The sequence below is a fragment of the Lepidochelys kempii genome, chromosome 11, assembly GCF_965140265.1.
Source record: "Lepidochelys kempii isolate rLepKem1 chromosome 11, rLepKem1.hap2, whole genome shotgun sequence".
Lineage (NCBI taxonomy): Eukaryota > Metazoa > Chordata > Testudines > Cheloniidae > Lepidochelys > Lepidochelys kempii.
The window spans coordinates 47,536,794-47,553,379 of NC_133266.1; the positions used below are offsets into that span (position 1 = coordinate 47,536,794).

The following is a 16,586-nucleotide window of genomic DNA, read 5'->3' on the forward strand; positions in this document are numbered from 1 at the left end:
GCTCCGAAAGGAAAAGGCGGCGACCCCCTGTGTGATCCTCGCTCCAGCCCCGGGTTCAGCAGCCCGGCACACGCGGGCCTGGGCCTCTCCCACTGTTACACCGCAACACTGGGGCCGGGTCAGCTCCCCGCGGCCGGGCCAGGCTCTCGCCCAGGGCCAGCCCCGCCCCCGGCGCTCCGAGCCCGGCCCCCGCCCCAACGCAGGAGCCGCGGCCACGTCAGCCTTCCCGGCCCCACCTGCCTCCGGCTCAGAGCCGGATCCGCCTCGGGTCGCCGCCTTGCTCCTCCCCGGGCCCATGCTGCTTCGCGCCCGGCCCCTCCTCCGCCGCCTGCCCGCAGCCGGCTCCTGCGCATCCCGCCGGGGAGCCTAGCGCCACACAGACCGGTAAGCGCGGCCTGCCTGGCCCGCCCGGGGAAGGAGCAGCCGGGTGAACCTGCCTCGTCCCCGCACTGCTCCTCTTGTGTCACCAGCATCCTCCCTGGGCCGCCCCTCCTGCCCTCAACCACCCCCTACCCCGCCTAGGCTGCTTCCCCCAAACCCGCCAGCCCTGCGCCTCCCTCTCCCCATCCCCGTCCTCCCCCCCCTCGGTCCCAGATCTTCTCCTCATCCCGAGCCTGCCTCCTCCACAACAGCCTCTCCCCGTTTCCACCCGCCCGTCCCTAGCCCTGTTGCACCCATGTTCTGCCCTCTACTTTCCCTCCTTTGTCTCCTCCCGCTTTCCTTCCCCAGTCTGTCACACGCTCATCTTCTGCTCTCTTCCTCCCCAGTGTTGTATAACCTCCCCCCAGGTTAAGGTGCTAAAGGAGCTATCTTTGGTCCTAGCCTGTTTCACACAACCCGCATAGCCCACATATACTATGCACAGATAGACATCACCCAAGGCTGCGTGCACCTAGGTACGCGACAGGCTGCATGACTCTGCGGCCAGCTGAAGCCCTTTGAATGAGGGAGGTTTTTAGGTTCGTTTTGATTTTTAAGAGGTTTTAAATGTCGAATTGAAACACATTTCACTCCTGGGATGAAGGATTGTGCAGTGTTGAAATAACTACTTTTAAACTACTTGCGCCCACATGCAGAAATATCTCCTCCTCCTGTCCCCAAGTGACTGAGACTACAGGGGAAAAAATATGAGTCAGGAAAAGCAAGCAGAAGATAAATATATTCCTAAATGATAAACAGGTCTAGGCTTTAATGTCTCTCAGTGGGGGCTAGTCACATGAGTCAAGCTTTGCGGAATTAGCCCATACCAGAGAAGGAGTGATAAAAGTTAATGACCATGAACATTTAAATTATATAGAAAGGAGTTGATTGATTTTTCCTGTTACTAATGTTAGGGTGCATTCTGCTAAAGCTGTTAATGTTTCTTAATAACTTATCAATATAATATAGTGAAACCTTTACTAAATGGCTTTTTCCTCCCCCCTCCCCTTTACAGGTTGTAACTTTTGCAAGGCAATTATCATGTGACTGTGGATTATGACAACCAAAATCTTAAAGAAAAGTCCTTAAATTAAACATCTGTATCTTTTGAACATCTTGGAACTCATTGGATACACTCTTTGAAGTCTGTCTGAATTGTAACTTGTATAACTTTTTAAAAGCTTCATAATGGAGTTCTTATTATTCAGAGGAGACTGCATTAGAGATTTGAAAAGAACTTTGTTATTATTTTTAGTTTTAACATGTCTGATAGCTCTTGTTTGCACTGATCAGGACTATTACAGTTTACTTGGAATATCCAAAGAAGCAAGTAATAGAGAAATAAGACAGGCTTTCAAAAAACTGGCATTAAAGTTACATCCTGATAAAAATCAGGTAAGTAAAATCTTTGAGTTCCTGTGATAAAGTTAGCACTGTTTGAGCTAATTCGTCCAGTGTTAACTTTAAAATGGACTTATTTGCTTTTTAACAAATTTGAAACTTTACATCTTAGTGTCTTAGATTTTTGAAGTGATGTAATAACATAATACTTAGTTTAGACTAGCTGACTGTCCTCCAAAGAAAAGCAAAAATAAAAGTGGATATGTTAGTAAATTGTGGCAAAGTTGAACTGAAGTCATACTGAGCCATTGAAGCCAAAAGGCTTGATAGTTTATACATTTTCTCTTATTTAGAATTACACTGCATCTGTCAGTTTTAACTATTACTTATTGTTCTTACTATAAAATTGCATCAGTGTAATAAATATTGCTGGGCCATGTCATGTCCGTCCTGTTTGGAAACTGAGTAGGGGAAAGCAAAAATTCTGGGATGGCCTGTGGATGAGAAGGGGAAATGGAGAGACCCCTGTAAGGAAACATTTTTTATTTGTATTCTCCTATACAATACTCAAGATTTACTGGAATAATTAGACAAAGTCTTGGAGTAGGACAATACAAAGGCCCTGATCCTGCTACTTGTTCCATGTATGTGGAGCCCTGCACCCTCAGAGAGCCCTAATGATGTCAATGAGGGTCCATGTGGGCACAGTGATCTGCCTGCACAGAGCAAGCTGCAGGAGTGGGGCCTAAAATGCCAAAGTTGATGCTATACTGTTGAACTTGACATCAAGGAGAAGGACTTTCACCAAACATTTATGTCATGGGTCAAGGAAGCAAATATGTATTTGACTATATACTATCATTTCAATGGGGAAGAGAGGAGTGACTGAACATGGATTAACTGTTGAGGAATATGTTATAGTATATAGCCTCTAATTAGGAAGACTTAATTTTATTTTGCCTTTCCACCCACAATAAAGATAAAAACGGATCAGCTGTAACCTATTATATGTGGTTGTTTCTTGCTATCTCAAAGAGCAATTCAGCAATAACTGATATGTCACTTGAAATAGAATAGCTTATTAACAGTGTTTAAAATGCTCTCTCTGCTGCTTTATAGGTTTTAACTGGACTCTCTACTTATACTTTCAAAAGTATTAAGATTCCAAAGTGGTATCTATAATTTCCATAAAATATGGAAATATTACTATGTAAGAAAGATTTCTCAACAGACTACCTTCTGCAGAATTAAACATACATTTTGTGTAGACTCTTAGATGACACTATCGATTCATGCATGTAACGCCCTGTAATGTTAATAGCAGGTGTACAGGTGCATCAGGAGGGAAATAGTCTCTTTATAACTTATTTTTTAGTATTGCTGTACATTAATGTAGTTATTTAAGGCAAGTTTTTAAGTAATAATGGGAAAGGTGAGAGAATTAATATAATACTGGTGAGCTAGATCTCTCAGTCAGCACAGGACCGAGAGAAGGGATATAAAGGTAGTTGTAAGCCACCTTTCCACTCCCCTGATTCTGGAGCAGACTAGAAGCCAAAATGGTCCTTGATGTAATTAAAGGAAGCCTAAGGATTGTTCTTAATTGTGCCAGCTACATCATTTGTTCTGTCCCTAAAGGATCGCTCGTCTCTAGCCAAGGACCACTGGAGAACATTATATTCCAGGGGTGGCCAACCTGAGCCTGAGAAGGAGCCAGAATTTACCAATGTACATTGCCAAAGAGCCACAGTAATACATCAGCATTCCCCCATCATCTCCCCCCCGCCCCCCACTCCAGCGCTTCCCGCCCACCAGCAGCTCCACCGATCAGTGCCTCCCCGTCCCTCCCTGCACCTCCTGATCAGCTGTTTTATGGCATGCAGGAGGCTCTGGGGGAGGAGCGAGGGCACCACACGCTCAGGGGAGGGCATGGAGTAGGGGCAGGGCCTGTGGCAGAGCCAGAGGTTGAGCAGTGAGCACCCCCTGGCAAATTGGAAAGTTGGCATCTGTAGCTCCGGCCCCGGAATCGGTGCCTATACAAGGAGCCACATATTAACCTCTGAAGAGCTGCGTGTGGCTCTGGAGCCACAGGTTGGTCACCCCTGTTATATTCCATCTCTACCCCTGGCTGCCCACCTTGTCTCCATCACTTCCCCTACACCTGAGTGGGGATGGGAAAGAGGAGTGGGAGGTATAGTGGGAGGCAGATATTGCTTCTGTGTCACAGGAGTTCCTAGCTGCAGTTGTTTTGTGCCCCCAGACAGATGCAAATAATGTAGAGCCAAAGGCCAGTGTGTGCTCAAGTTTTGTTTCTTTAGGAAAATGGTAAATCCTCAGAAGGCATGTAATGTTTTCTTAAGGGAAAATTGCACTGTAATAACATATTGCAATCACTACATCTAATTCTAAGGAAATAAGTCACAAATATATTGAAGTATAAAATAAACAGAATAAAAACCAAACAGAAAACTTGCTAGCTTGACAGTCTGGTGTAGAATTCAACTCACATTTGAGTGATTAGAAAAGCTGGAGGCTTTCAAAGTTACTGTTGGATGATCTTCAAATGTGAGTTGAACTCTCTCTGTGCTACTCTACCTTATTATCAATACTGGTTGTCTTGCTTGGAGGCTTCCATCTGATGGCAACTTCCATTGAGAAACAATTTACAACATTCATAGTTATGGAGACATTGAAACAGATGTATTGCTGAAAGTTCATTTAATATTTTTAGTTCTACATTAGACAAATATTTAGTAAATGTGGTTTTCCTTTGATAGAATGATCCAGATGCTCATGAAAACTTCTTGAAAATAAATAGAGCATATGAAGTATTAAAAGATGACGAGCTACGGAAGAAGTATGATAAATATGGAGAGAAAGGTCTTGAAGATCACCAACAAGGAGGTCGATATGAGAGTTGGAACTTTTATCGCTATGATTTTGGTAAGATGTGTGTTTGTAGTTTGCTTCTCTTACAGTCCTGAGTAAATGCAAAATTGTTGGCTATGCCAACTCTATGTACATACTTTCCTCTTAGACCCTCTCTTCTTCTTTCTAGACTCCACAGCTGTCTTTTTTTTCTCCTTTCTCCCTACTGAGTGTGTTAGCCTTAAAGTATCTTGTTAAAATAATCCACCAAACAGCAGTAATAGTACAGTCAGCTTAGTATTAAATCCACTCATTATACTAAGTATTCGCTTTTTTTTACTGTTCAGTTATAGTGTGTATATATATGTGTGTATTTTATGTGATAAGTGATCTTTGTTCATTTGTAATCAAATACTAATATTGTGTCGTATTAACTTCTTAATACAAGGGGAGGGTTTATCTTTTTAATTCCTTCAGATTTTTTTATATTGGAAACCCATAACAAGTATTCTCCCTAACTTACATTTATTTATTTATTACCCTTTATACATAAAGAGCCCAATCCTGCAAAACAGTTAATTCCCATGGAGTCTTATTGGAGATAAATGTAACTATACCAGGAAGTAAGCATACACACCATATCAATAGGGTTATGCCAAATATGATTTTGAAATCAGTTCTTCAAACAAAAATTGTCCAGATATTTGCTGGCAATTAGACAGCTAGGATGTCTTTTCAGAGCTAATGTGACACAGGTAGCTAACTTGGAAAATAGGCAACTGAGAGACTGCAATGATGATTTCCACCATACCATAAACATGGAAGCTGAAGTGAGCCCCTATTTTGGTGAATTGGATAAAAACATCACAAGTGAAGGAGAGAATTCCTACGCTTGTATTTTGCTGAAGCAGTCTAACCCTGAAAAAACTCAGAGTACAAAGGGAACATTTTATAAAACAAAAACCCCGCAAGAATTACTTTAATGTTTGTGTACACCTAAATTAAATAAATCAGAGACATGCACATTACATGAAATTGAGAGTAATTTCAATTTTCTTTAGAGGTTGCAATAATTTAAAAATTTCATGTGTTTGAGTCTGCACTTCTTGACAAAAGTGGTTGATTTAAAATGTCAGATTTTTAACTTTTATCGAACATTCATTTTAAGTTTATGTACAGTTATGCGTATTGTTTACTTTTTCTTCTGGATTTTTATTTTATTTTATTATGAATTTATTGCTTCTGTGTGGTGCTGGCTTGATAACTCTGGAGGATACTGAAGTTCTGTCTTATTTATTTGTATTATAGTAGTACCTAGAGGCCTCAACTGACATTTGGGCTTTTTGTGTTAGGCACTGTACAATCCATGCCGAGACAATTCCTGCCCCAAAGAGCTGACACTCTAAATAGATAAGACAGACAAAGGGTTAGAGAGGTTTGGGGCACCAAGAGGGAAAGTGACAAAAGTCAAACAGCAGGCCAGTGACAGACCTGGGACTAGAACTTAGGTTTCGAAAGTCTCATTGCTGTGCTCTATCAACTGAATCATGCGGCCTCTCAAACCCTCATCAGGCACTCCGTATTGTGTCTCATCTGTGACAAAGATGCACCACGTCTTTGTGTGAACAGCCAGTTCAGTCTCCTATGCCTACTCAATGACTGGTTTGTCTGCTGAGGATGCCAAAAGGTTCCCAGCTGAGATGGTGGCTATTGTGTTGTGGACATTTATCTCCTGGGAATTGAACTGAGACCAAATTAATCTTATATGAACCACTGAACTATATATCACATGGTAAAATCTTTCACCTTGCTAATATGCACCATCATTTGTTTTCTACAAATTTCATTTTGAGCAAGAAGCATAGAGTATTTCTGGATTCTTTTATGTAAAGATTGCAAAAGAAAAATAGTTGCTGACTTAGTATTTTTTCTTACTAGGTATTTATGATGATGATCCTGAAATCATAACACTGGATAGAGGAGAATTTGGTATGTTCGTCAAATCATATGGGTTCTCTAATATTTTAACATTGTGTAAATATTATTTTCAGACTGAATTTTTTCATGGTATACATAGATTATAAATTGTCAGAATACCACCAGAGAAAACGTGCATATTATATCCAAAGAGAAAAATGTTTTTGAGCATCATGGGTCAATTAACAAATGCTATGCAGATCAATGCCAGTCAGCTTTTTAGATTAAATTTGAAAGAAAGTGTGTAATATCTCAAGGAAGAGAAAATTATTTACCTTGTAATTTTGTTTCTCTGGATTTATTATCCTGCAGAATTCTCACTCTTGGGAGATGTGTGCTCAAGACACAATCCCAAAGAGGCAGCTGATCTTCAAAATTAGCAATTCAGTCAGTTCTACTTACCTGCAGTTCTGCTTGTTTGAAGATACCATTTGACAGGATTCCTATTCTGACATTCTTAAGTCTTAGTTCCCTGAGGTAAAAAATAAAAAGTCTTAATCCAGACACCAGGAAACAGCTCATACTGATCAATGATGTGGGTGGGGGCTTTTGTTTTTCCCCTCTCATATTTATTGTTAGTGTTTACAGACAGTTGATGTGTTTTCAAAAGAAGATGCTGTATGTACTCACAGACAATTGACAGTGTTCTACCATTAGTTTCTAGAAATTAGTAAATCTTTACTATCTTTTTTAATATACTTCAGCATTATAGTAAGACAGCAGTTTTCAGTCAAACATGCTGACATCTTATAGCACAAGCAATAATTCTCAGACGAAACAGAAAAGACAAAACACAAATGAATTAGAGCCAGGATGTGATAGTGACTTTTTATACAGGTACCTGAAAGAGGACAGCTTGTTTTTCTTAGATACACTTTGGCTCAGATTCCTTAAATGTGCATGAAGTTTACTGCTGCTACTCTTTGTTAAACAAATGTGTAATAGATATAGTAGAACTTATATCTAGGATGAAACACGCATATATGCCAAAAAAGTATGAGTTAGTACCGGAACTATATGAGGATTAAAGTGGAATTAAATCCATCCTCCAACCAAGATACAGGACAGCCCTGTGCCCCCTCAGCATTCACTTTCACAGCAGCAGCCATCACTCTTGTACACCTCATATTCAGGTGTTTGTGATCACTGGATTCATGCAGTTACCAGTGGTTCAGAACCCAACCAATCCCCCAAATCCCTGCTATGATGGGCTTTGCAGAACCAGTACTGAGAGCCTTCTTGTGCGCCTGTTTTGCCACCACCGTATTGCCCCTTCCCCATGCCATTGAACCACTGTGTTTCTACTGTTCTGAGGACCTTTTGCACCCTGAGGTTGGAGCTGACCCCTCGCCGGAATCAATTCCCCTCTCAGACCAGCTAACCTCTGCCCAGCAGGCAGAGATCAGAGAGGTGCTGCATTCATACTGGCAGCTGTTCTCCAACTGGCCTGGGCTCACTAGCCTGGATGTCCACCAGGTGAAGACGGGAGCCAACCCTCCCATCAGGTGTTCCCCATTCACGGTCACTGGGAAAACAGCCCAGGACCTGCACCCTCTTCTATGATGGGTGGTGAATTAACCTATGGTTAATGATAAACTAATGACACATTTATTTTATAACAAAACAATATAATTTTCTATGTATCACAGCTTCCATTTTAAAATTCTGGATATATGAATTTAAACAAAGTTCTGTTTAAAAAAAATTAAAGGGATATAGCCAACTTAATTTCACTTCTATGGCAGTCTTTTTCTCTTCTCTTGTTAGAAGTAACACCTAAAGATAAACTAACTAATATAGAATGTTGGGGAAAAGTCCTTGTTTTTCCACTTGTATATGTTTGACAGCATTTTGTGTATCGTTTTCCTTATATAGTCAGCTAGGCTTTGAACCACTGAGGTACACCATTATACCCACATAGCACCTCACAAAGACAAAAAAGTTCCACATGAGACATTGGCCACCTACAGAAGCAGAACTGTAGTCAATTTCCCCTGTTCATTTAGGTGTTTCACACAGCAACAGCAGAGAGATTTTTAACATAGGAAAACGTGACTGAAAAACCCCACTAAAAGTGGACTCTGAGCCACATGATTTGAAGTCAGTCGTACCCCTTTAGTAATGCGTATTCTAATATACTTACATGCTTTGACAGGGTAACAAGCCTTGTGGATAGGGGAAGTAGTAGATGTGGTATATCTTGACTTTAGTGAGGCTTTTGATACTGTCCGGCGTAACCTCCTCTTAAACAAACTAGGGAAATACAGGTTATATGGAGCTACTATAAGGTAGGTACATAACTGGTTGAAAAAGCTTCCCAGAGAGTAGTTATCATCAGTGTTTCACAGTCAAACTGGAAGGGCATATGGGGTCCTGCAGGGATCAGTCCTGGGTATGGTTCTATTCAATATCTTCATCAATGATTTAGATAATGGCATAGAGAGTACACTTATAAAGTCTGCAGACCATACCAAGCTGGGAAGGGTTGCAAGTGCTTTGGAGGATAGAATTAAAATTCAAAATGATCTGGACAAACTGTAGAAATGGTCTGAAGTATAGGTGATGAAATTCAATAAGGACAAATGTAAAGTACTCCACTTAGGAAGGAACAATCAAGTGCACACATACAAAATGGGAAATGACTGCCTAGGAAGGAATACTGCAGAAAGGGATCTGGTGGTTATAGTGGATTGCAAGCTAAATATGAGTCAACAGTGTAACACTGTTGCAAAAAAAGCAAACATCGTTCTGGGATACATTAGGGGGTGCAAGCAAGACACAAGAAGTAATTCTTCCCCTCTTTTCCATGCTGATAAGGCCTCAGCTGAAGTATTGTGTCCAGTTCCGGGTGCCACATTTCAGGAAAGTTGTGGACAAATTGGAGGGAGTCCAGAGAAAAGCAACAAAAATTATTAAAGGTCTAGAAAACATGACCTATGAAGGAAGATTGAAAAAAATTGGGTTTATTTAGTCTGGAGAAGAGAAGACTGAAAGGAGACATAATAGTTTTCAAGTACTTAAAAGGTTGTTACAAGGAGGAGGGAAGTAAATTGTTTGCATTAACTTCTGAGGACAGGACAAGAAGTAATGGCCATAAATTGAGAAAGGGAGTTTTAGGTTGGACATTAGGAAAAACTTCTTAACTGTCAGGTTGGTTAAGCACTGGAACAAATTGCCTAGGGAGGCTGTGGAAGCTCCGTCACTGGCAATTTTTAAGAACAGGTTAGACAAACACCTGTCGGGAATGGTCTAGTTATTACATAGTCCTGCCTTGAGGCTGGACGAGATGACTCTCAAGGTCCCTTCCAGTCCTACGCTTCTGTGATTCTGTGCTCCCCTTTCAGACTAGTCATTAGGTAGTTGGCCCCTTACCAAAGGGCATTAAATTAATTACAGCCTGCAATTTAAATTGCATTTTCAGATGTAAAAATAAACCTCTCTTTGAAACAGAATTTTTATTTGGTTCAGGTTTGATCATTACTTACCATATGGCAAGAGTGCAAGTGATTGGCAGGAGATAACGTGTATCTGATGAGTAGAGGTAGTGTTTGTATTTTGTTAATGTAACTAACTTTCTATAATCCTTTTAATATTTAAAGTGATATGTTTAATTTGTTAGCGGGTTTAAATTATTATAGTGTGTTTACTAGCTCAGTTACATGTAAACAAAATTTCATAGTTAAGCAGGTGGTTTCACTTCAGTTATGCCTTTCATGTGTCCTGCATATGCCAGTGAGAGTGTAAATGGAGTTGCAGTCATTACACTATACTAGGTATTACTGATATCCACTGAATCAGGGAATTCTAATCACTTGAACTCAGGTCTTAAAATGGGTGTGTATTTATTCTCTCTCTCTCACACTACTCGTAGATGCAAAATTTAAAAGGAAGCTTTTATCAATTCTTAACTTAAGTATATTTTTGTCTTGTCTCGTTAACCAGATGCTGCTGTTAACTCTGGAGAACTCTGGTTCATAAATTTCTATTCCCCTCGATGTTCACACTGCCATGATTTAGCACCTACGGTATGTATTTACAGTCAACATCTTAATTCTGAAAATGTATTTCAAGTAGACACTTTTTAATTTGAGTAAAACTTTGTCAAGTTTGATTTGAATGCTGAAGCCAAAGCCTAAAACAGCATTGATTCAAGAAGCCAACAGCAGAAGAATTTTGAAAATTGTTTTCAAAGGAAAATATCCCAAGTTTTCTTTTTTGCCCCCTCCTTTTTAGTGGAGAGAATTTGCTAAAGAAATGGATGGACTAATACGCATTGGAGCTGTAAATTGTGGTGATAACAGAATGCTTTGTCGGATCAAAGGAATTAATAGTTATCCAAGCCTCTATGTTTTCAAAACTGGAATAGTGAGTAATTACACTCTTGTTTTTTTCCAGGTTTTATAAATAATGGACGTTTATATGCTCTTTCCATTTTGTGCATGTATTTGTGTTTTGTTATGTGTTTATATTATATAAAAATAATTAAAATAAATTAAAGAATTCTAAGGAAGAATACTCAACTAAAATACATTTTATCATTGATGCTATACTGGTAAAGAATTTTTCTTTATAATAGTCTAATTTATTCTTCTTTTATAAAAAAAAATTTGGACTTTCATTCACCATGAACAGCCCAGTTACTCTAGCCAATTTCACTTTTGATCATGTTATATTATAACTAAGTGAGGAAACAAATAAATACCTCTCAAACAGTTCTCTTCAAATCATTTTGCAATAGAGGGTAAGTATCGCTTCTTCCATTTTGGGGAAATTGAGACACTGAGGTTAAATGATTTGTTCAAGGCTATACAATGAGTAAGTGATAGATCCCGGGAATTGAATACAAGGCTTTGAACACCCATACCAGTGCCCTATCCACTGAGCCACACTGCCCTCTATCACAGTTCTGTATTGGAGTTTCCAACAATGTAGGATAATGTTTAAATATATGCAATACTCTGCTTCAAACTTAAGAAACTTTAAGAATATTCCTTTAAAAGACACCTGCATGTTATTTTTACAAAATTTCTTCCACTGTAGCAATGTGCTGTACTGCATGCTACTTAGTCTGGTTATTGAGCATTCAGCACATAATGCTACAGTGGAGAGAATGTGTAAACTTTTGAGGAGGTTAAAGTAGAGGAGATGTATATTCACAGAAGACTGGCACAATACTCACTTCTTTTAAACAAATAGACATTACTATGGGAACTGATATTTCTGAGGCCTTATGATCCTGGTATTGCTGGACTAAATGGAAGCCATATATAAACTAGACAAGGGCCTGAGTCACAAAATTCAAATTTAAGGTTGAACTCCAAAGTTTGGGATGGAGGGTGAAAGCATGTGGTTCTAGGATTTTGGTCAAGGTCCATCTGCAGTGTAAATAATAATTTCAATTATCAATTACTGTGTAATGATTTCTATAAGTTAAATTTTGCATTAACACTTTTTTTTTTTTATAGAATCCAGTAAAATATTATGGAGACAGATCAAAGGAAAGTTTAATGAGTTTTGCCATGCAGTATGTCACAAGCACAGTGACAGAGTTATGGGCAGGTAATGTAACTTGTTTGGGCTATTGATCTTTTTATTTTGTTTTTTAAGATAAGGAGGTGTTGCCAGGATTATATATACATTTAATTGAGTGTGTGTACCCAGTATTTCTTACTCAAGGTTGAAATTTGTGCATGTGCACACACACAATACTTGAAATTAAAAAATAGTTTAATTGTAATTGTGCTAATAAGCGTGTTCGTTTCACTGTTTACATACCATAATTTTTCATATTTAAAACAAAACCTCAAACAGAAATTGATATGGATTTTGTACTTTTTTTTTTAATAGGAAATTTTGTGAATGCTATTCAAGCTTCATTTGCCTCTGGTGTTGGCTGGCTGATCACTTTCTGTGCTGAGGGTGGAGGTAAATGTATTAAATAAGGCAAACTGATTGAAGAGAATACAATTCTCTTTTGTTTTTTGCTGACAGTGACATATTTGCTGCTGCTTCTAATGAATATTTTAGTGGGGTAAAATTCATACAGTGTGGAAGGCCAGCACAAGGCCATATGGACCACTTAAGCCCCATTATAGGGCTACTAGGGAAAGGGAACATTAATGGAGGAACTATACAGTGGTGCTTCCACACCCTAAATGTGTGACAGGATTGGCCTCTGTCCTGGGCTCAATGAGTGAGGCCTTGCCATAGGATCCATACTTTTGCAGTAGCCCCCACATCCCATGCAACTGACACAGACAGGTTTTGGCTGCTGTTACAGCTCATAAGCTGCAACATCAGATACGAGAAAAGTATGCAGCATCCCTGCTCATTGGCCCTGGATTGGTGGGAGTGGTGGACTTTCCCTCTCCAATCATAATGCAAAAAAGATTGAATAATGATTAAATATTTTAGGCATTATGTAGCCCTTGCACAACCTAAGTTTGCATATCGCAAACTACGGATCTGATGATCAAATAATAAAAAACGGGACGGGTGAACTTTTTAAATAAATAAACTCCCTTCTCCCTCCCTTGTATTTATCCCTCTGATGTATGTATAGAGAGCAATCACATCTCTCCTCAGCCTTCATTTGGTTAGTCTAAACAAACCAAGATCTTTGAGGCTCTTCTCATAAGGAAGGTAGGTTTTCCATTCCTCTGATCCTCCTACTAGCCCTTCTCTGCACCTGTTCCAGTTTGAATTAATCTTTCTTAAACATCGGAGACTAGAATTGCACATAGTATTCCAGATGAAGTCTCATTAGTGCCTTGTATAAAGGCAATAACACTTCCCTGTCTCTACTGGAAATACCTCACCTAATGCATCCTAGGAGTGCATTAGCCTTTTTCATAGCCACATCACATTAGCAGCTCATAGTCATCCTGTTATTAACCAGTACACCCAGGTCTGCCTCCTCCTCTGTTACTTCCAACTCAAAAGTCCCCAGTTGATAGCAAAAATTCTTGTTGTTAGTCCCTAAGTGCATCACCTTGCACTTTGCACTGTTAAATTTCATCTCATTTCTATTACTCCAGTTTTCAAGGTCATCTAGATCTTGTATGATATTCCGGTCCTCCTCCATTTTGGCCTTACTTTCCAACTTTGTGTCATCTGCAAATTTTATTAGCACACTCCTGCTTTTTGGGCCAAGGTCAGTAACGAAAATGTTAAATAAGATTAGTCTCAGGATTGATCCCTGAGAAACTCCACTAGTAATCTCCCTCTAGCCTGAAAGTTCATCTTTCAGCATGACACATTGTAGTCTCCTCTGTAACCTGTTCCTTATCTATCTTTTAATACTTATATCAATCCCCATCTTCTCCAATTTAACTAATAATTTCCCTTGTGGAACTGTATCAAGCACTGAAAACCAGGTAGACTAAATCTACTGCATTTCCTTTTCAAAAACTCAGTTATCTTCTCAAGTTAGTACTTTTCAGAAATGTTTGTGGGGTTTCTAATAATTTCAATGAAATCTCTTTCTATGACAAAATTTGATACATAGGTAGATATTTTTAAAACACTGCTCAGGTGAGAATCAGTTTACAAGGGCAGGAATCATAAGCCATGTGAAACAACTGCTCATATTTCAAAATGAGGGGATTCTCTATCGATTAAGCCACTATAGAATATTTTCATTCACAATTGTCATCGCATAGGCAGTAGCTTCTCAAGATTTTCACTTGAAAAGCTACAAAAAAAAATTTTGTTTTTAAAAAGCTAGCAAACATGCATGGGAAAACTGTAGCCTGCTCCTCCTGGGATTCTTGGTGATAAGAAAAATTCTAAACTAGAGTAAGTTTAATTACTTGATCATTTAAAGCCTTGTGTTTAATGGTAAATCATTATTTTCATTTTCCAGATTGTTTGACTTCCCAGACGCGCCTTAAACTAGCTGGCATGTTGGTAAGCAGTATTTCATTTGGAGATGTTACCCATTATATTTAAATCAGAATTCCAAAAGGTGAAATCCTGATGCCATAAAAGTCAATGGCAAACTCTCACCGACTTCAGTGGGGCCAAGATTTCACCCAATAACTTTCAAACATTTTGTTTTCAAATCAGCTTAATGTTTGAGAGCCATCTCATTATTGGACATGATATAATGGAACTAAATGTTTAAAGGATTTCCTAAATTAGAGTACATGACTATCAAAGTATTGTTGTGCTTCCCTGTAAGTCTTCCTCCCCCCCCCCCCCCCCATCTCTTAAAAACAGTAGCTAGTTGCCTCTATTGTATTTGCAGAAATTCTTCTGACCTTGAGTTTCAAAATAACACTATCAAATTGTTGCTTTTTTATTTTAGGAAGGCCTTGTTAATGTAGGCTGGATGGATTGTGCCACCCAGGGTGAGCTTTGTGATAATTTGGATATCTCATCTAGTACTACAGCATACTTTCCACCTGGAGCCACCTTAACTAATAAAGAGAAAGGAGGTGTTTTGGTATGAGTTACTTTTAAACAGTTTGGGTCTACATACAATATGGTGGTGGTGGTGATGAGAAAGTGGATTATAAACATTCACCAATCAAACAAAATTGAATTTATTACACTGAGAAATGCTTGTTCCCAGTTTTACATTTAACTTATGTGCTATTGGTAAATTTGATATATAATGAGCTAGATACCCCTCTTAAAATCTCAAAATGTGGTCTACATGCAGTGAAAATGGACTTGCACTGCATGTCACTATGGATATATGCTGTATTGTGCTATTCTCCTATTACCATATCACCTTAAACTCTTGTTTCAGTTGTCTTGAGGTTAATATTCTTAATTTATGCAAGAAAATCACCAATCTGAAACATGACTCTCCCTCTCTCTCATGCTACGGCCACCAAAGCCCTTCTTCAAAAGTGAACCTGAAGAGAAAGTAACAATCACTGGAGCTACATTAAATCCACCAGCATTGAGTTACTACTTCTTATGCACTTCCTGATGTTTGCAAAATTACAGAAATACAGTAACTAGATCTGAACTATACAAATAGTACAGTAAAATAGAGACATGTTGCCAAAGAAAGTGTTTTGTGAGTTGAGGCCATGACTTTGTTTTAGCACTCATTTTGACAAAGCACGGTATTTTGTGTTTTTAGTGCGGGGGATGGGGAGAAAAGCAGTGTGTAAGACAATGGGATTTAGTCTCCTATGTGCCTAAATCACTTTTTAAAAATGAGACTCTGGCGTCGCAACACTGAGCACAGTGTGCCTAAATACATTTTAAAATCTGGGCCTAAAACAGCAGACTGCTTAGAGTATAGTGTTCTTGTAATAGCAATTACTCTGAAACCAGCCATTAAAGGGAGGTTCGAATCAAGTAACATATGTTGATTAACAGCATTTTTCAGTTGATGAATGGGGACTAATCAGGTTAATTCTGTTGAGGATTGCTAATCAACGACAATCAGGTTAATGTTTATACATTTTATACAATTAGAAAAGGAGGACTTGTGGCACCTTAGAGACTAACCAATTTATTAGAGCATAAGCTTTCGTGAGCTACAGCTCACTTCCTCAGATGCATATCGTTATTTCCACGATATGCATCTGAGGAAGTGAGCTGTAGCTCACGAAAGCTTATGCTCTAATAAATTGGTTAGTCTCTAAGGTGCCACAAGTCCTCCTTTTCTTTTTGCGAATACAGACTAACACGGCTGCTACTCTGAAACCTATACAATTAGAGTGACTTTTTTCTCTTCTAGTTTCTTAACTCCTTGGATGCCAAAGAGATATATTTGGAAGTAATGCAGCATCTTCCAGATTTTGAAATGCTCTCTGCAGCCTCATTAGAGGTAAGCAGCCTCTCCCATCAACTTATCTTGTCTTCACCAGGACTGCTAAATCGATGCCTGCTGCATTGATCGCAGCAGCACCGATTTGGCTGGTAGTAAAGACAAGCCCTAAGCCTCAGTCTCCTTTCACTAGGCTAATAATAATGTTTGCTGCAAGTGGTTCTCTAATGTGTCGCCTGCGGCTCTT

General features: G+C 39.3%; 1 protein-coding gene across 1 annotated transcript in view; it reads left to right on the forward strand.

The window, feature by feature from the left end:
• The first annotated feature begins 232 nt into the window (after positions 1 to 232).
• The window catches only part of DNAJC10 (DnaJ heat shock protein family (Hsp40) member C10), a 36,602-nt gene continuing 20,248 nt past the window's right edge, over positions 233 to 16,586 (forward strand). Inside the window, exons 1-11 of the mRNA XM_073306089.1 lie at positions 233 to 384; positions 1,436 to 1,815; positions 4,539 to 4,704; positions 6,568 to 6,618; positions 10,549 to 10,631; positions 10,840 to 10,971; positions 12,072 to 12,165; positions 12,454 to 12,531; positions 14,471 to 14,514; positions 14,915 to 15,052; positions 16,310 to 16,399. Coding sequence (XP_073162190.1) covers positions 1,609 to 1,815; positions 4,539 to 4,704; positions 6,568 to 6,618; positions 10,549 to 10,631; positions 10,840 to 10,971; positions 12,072 to 12,165; positions 12,454 to 12,531; positions 14,471 to 14,514; positions 14,915 to 15,052; positions 16,310 to 16,399 — 1,083 coding nt within the window. The 5' untranslated portion in view covers positions 233 to 384; positions 1,436 to 1,608. The remainder of the gene's footprint in view (positions 385 to 1,435; positions 1,816 to 4,538; positions 4,705 to 6,567; positions 6,619 to 10,548; positions 10,632 to 10,839; positions 10,972 to 12,071; positions 12,166 to 12,453; positions 12,532 to 14,470; positions 14,515 to 14,914; positions 15,053 to 16,309; positions 16,400 to 16,586) is intronic.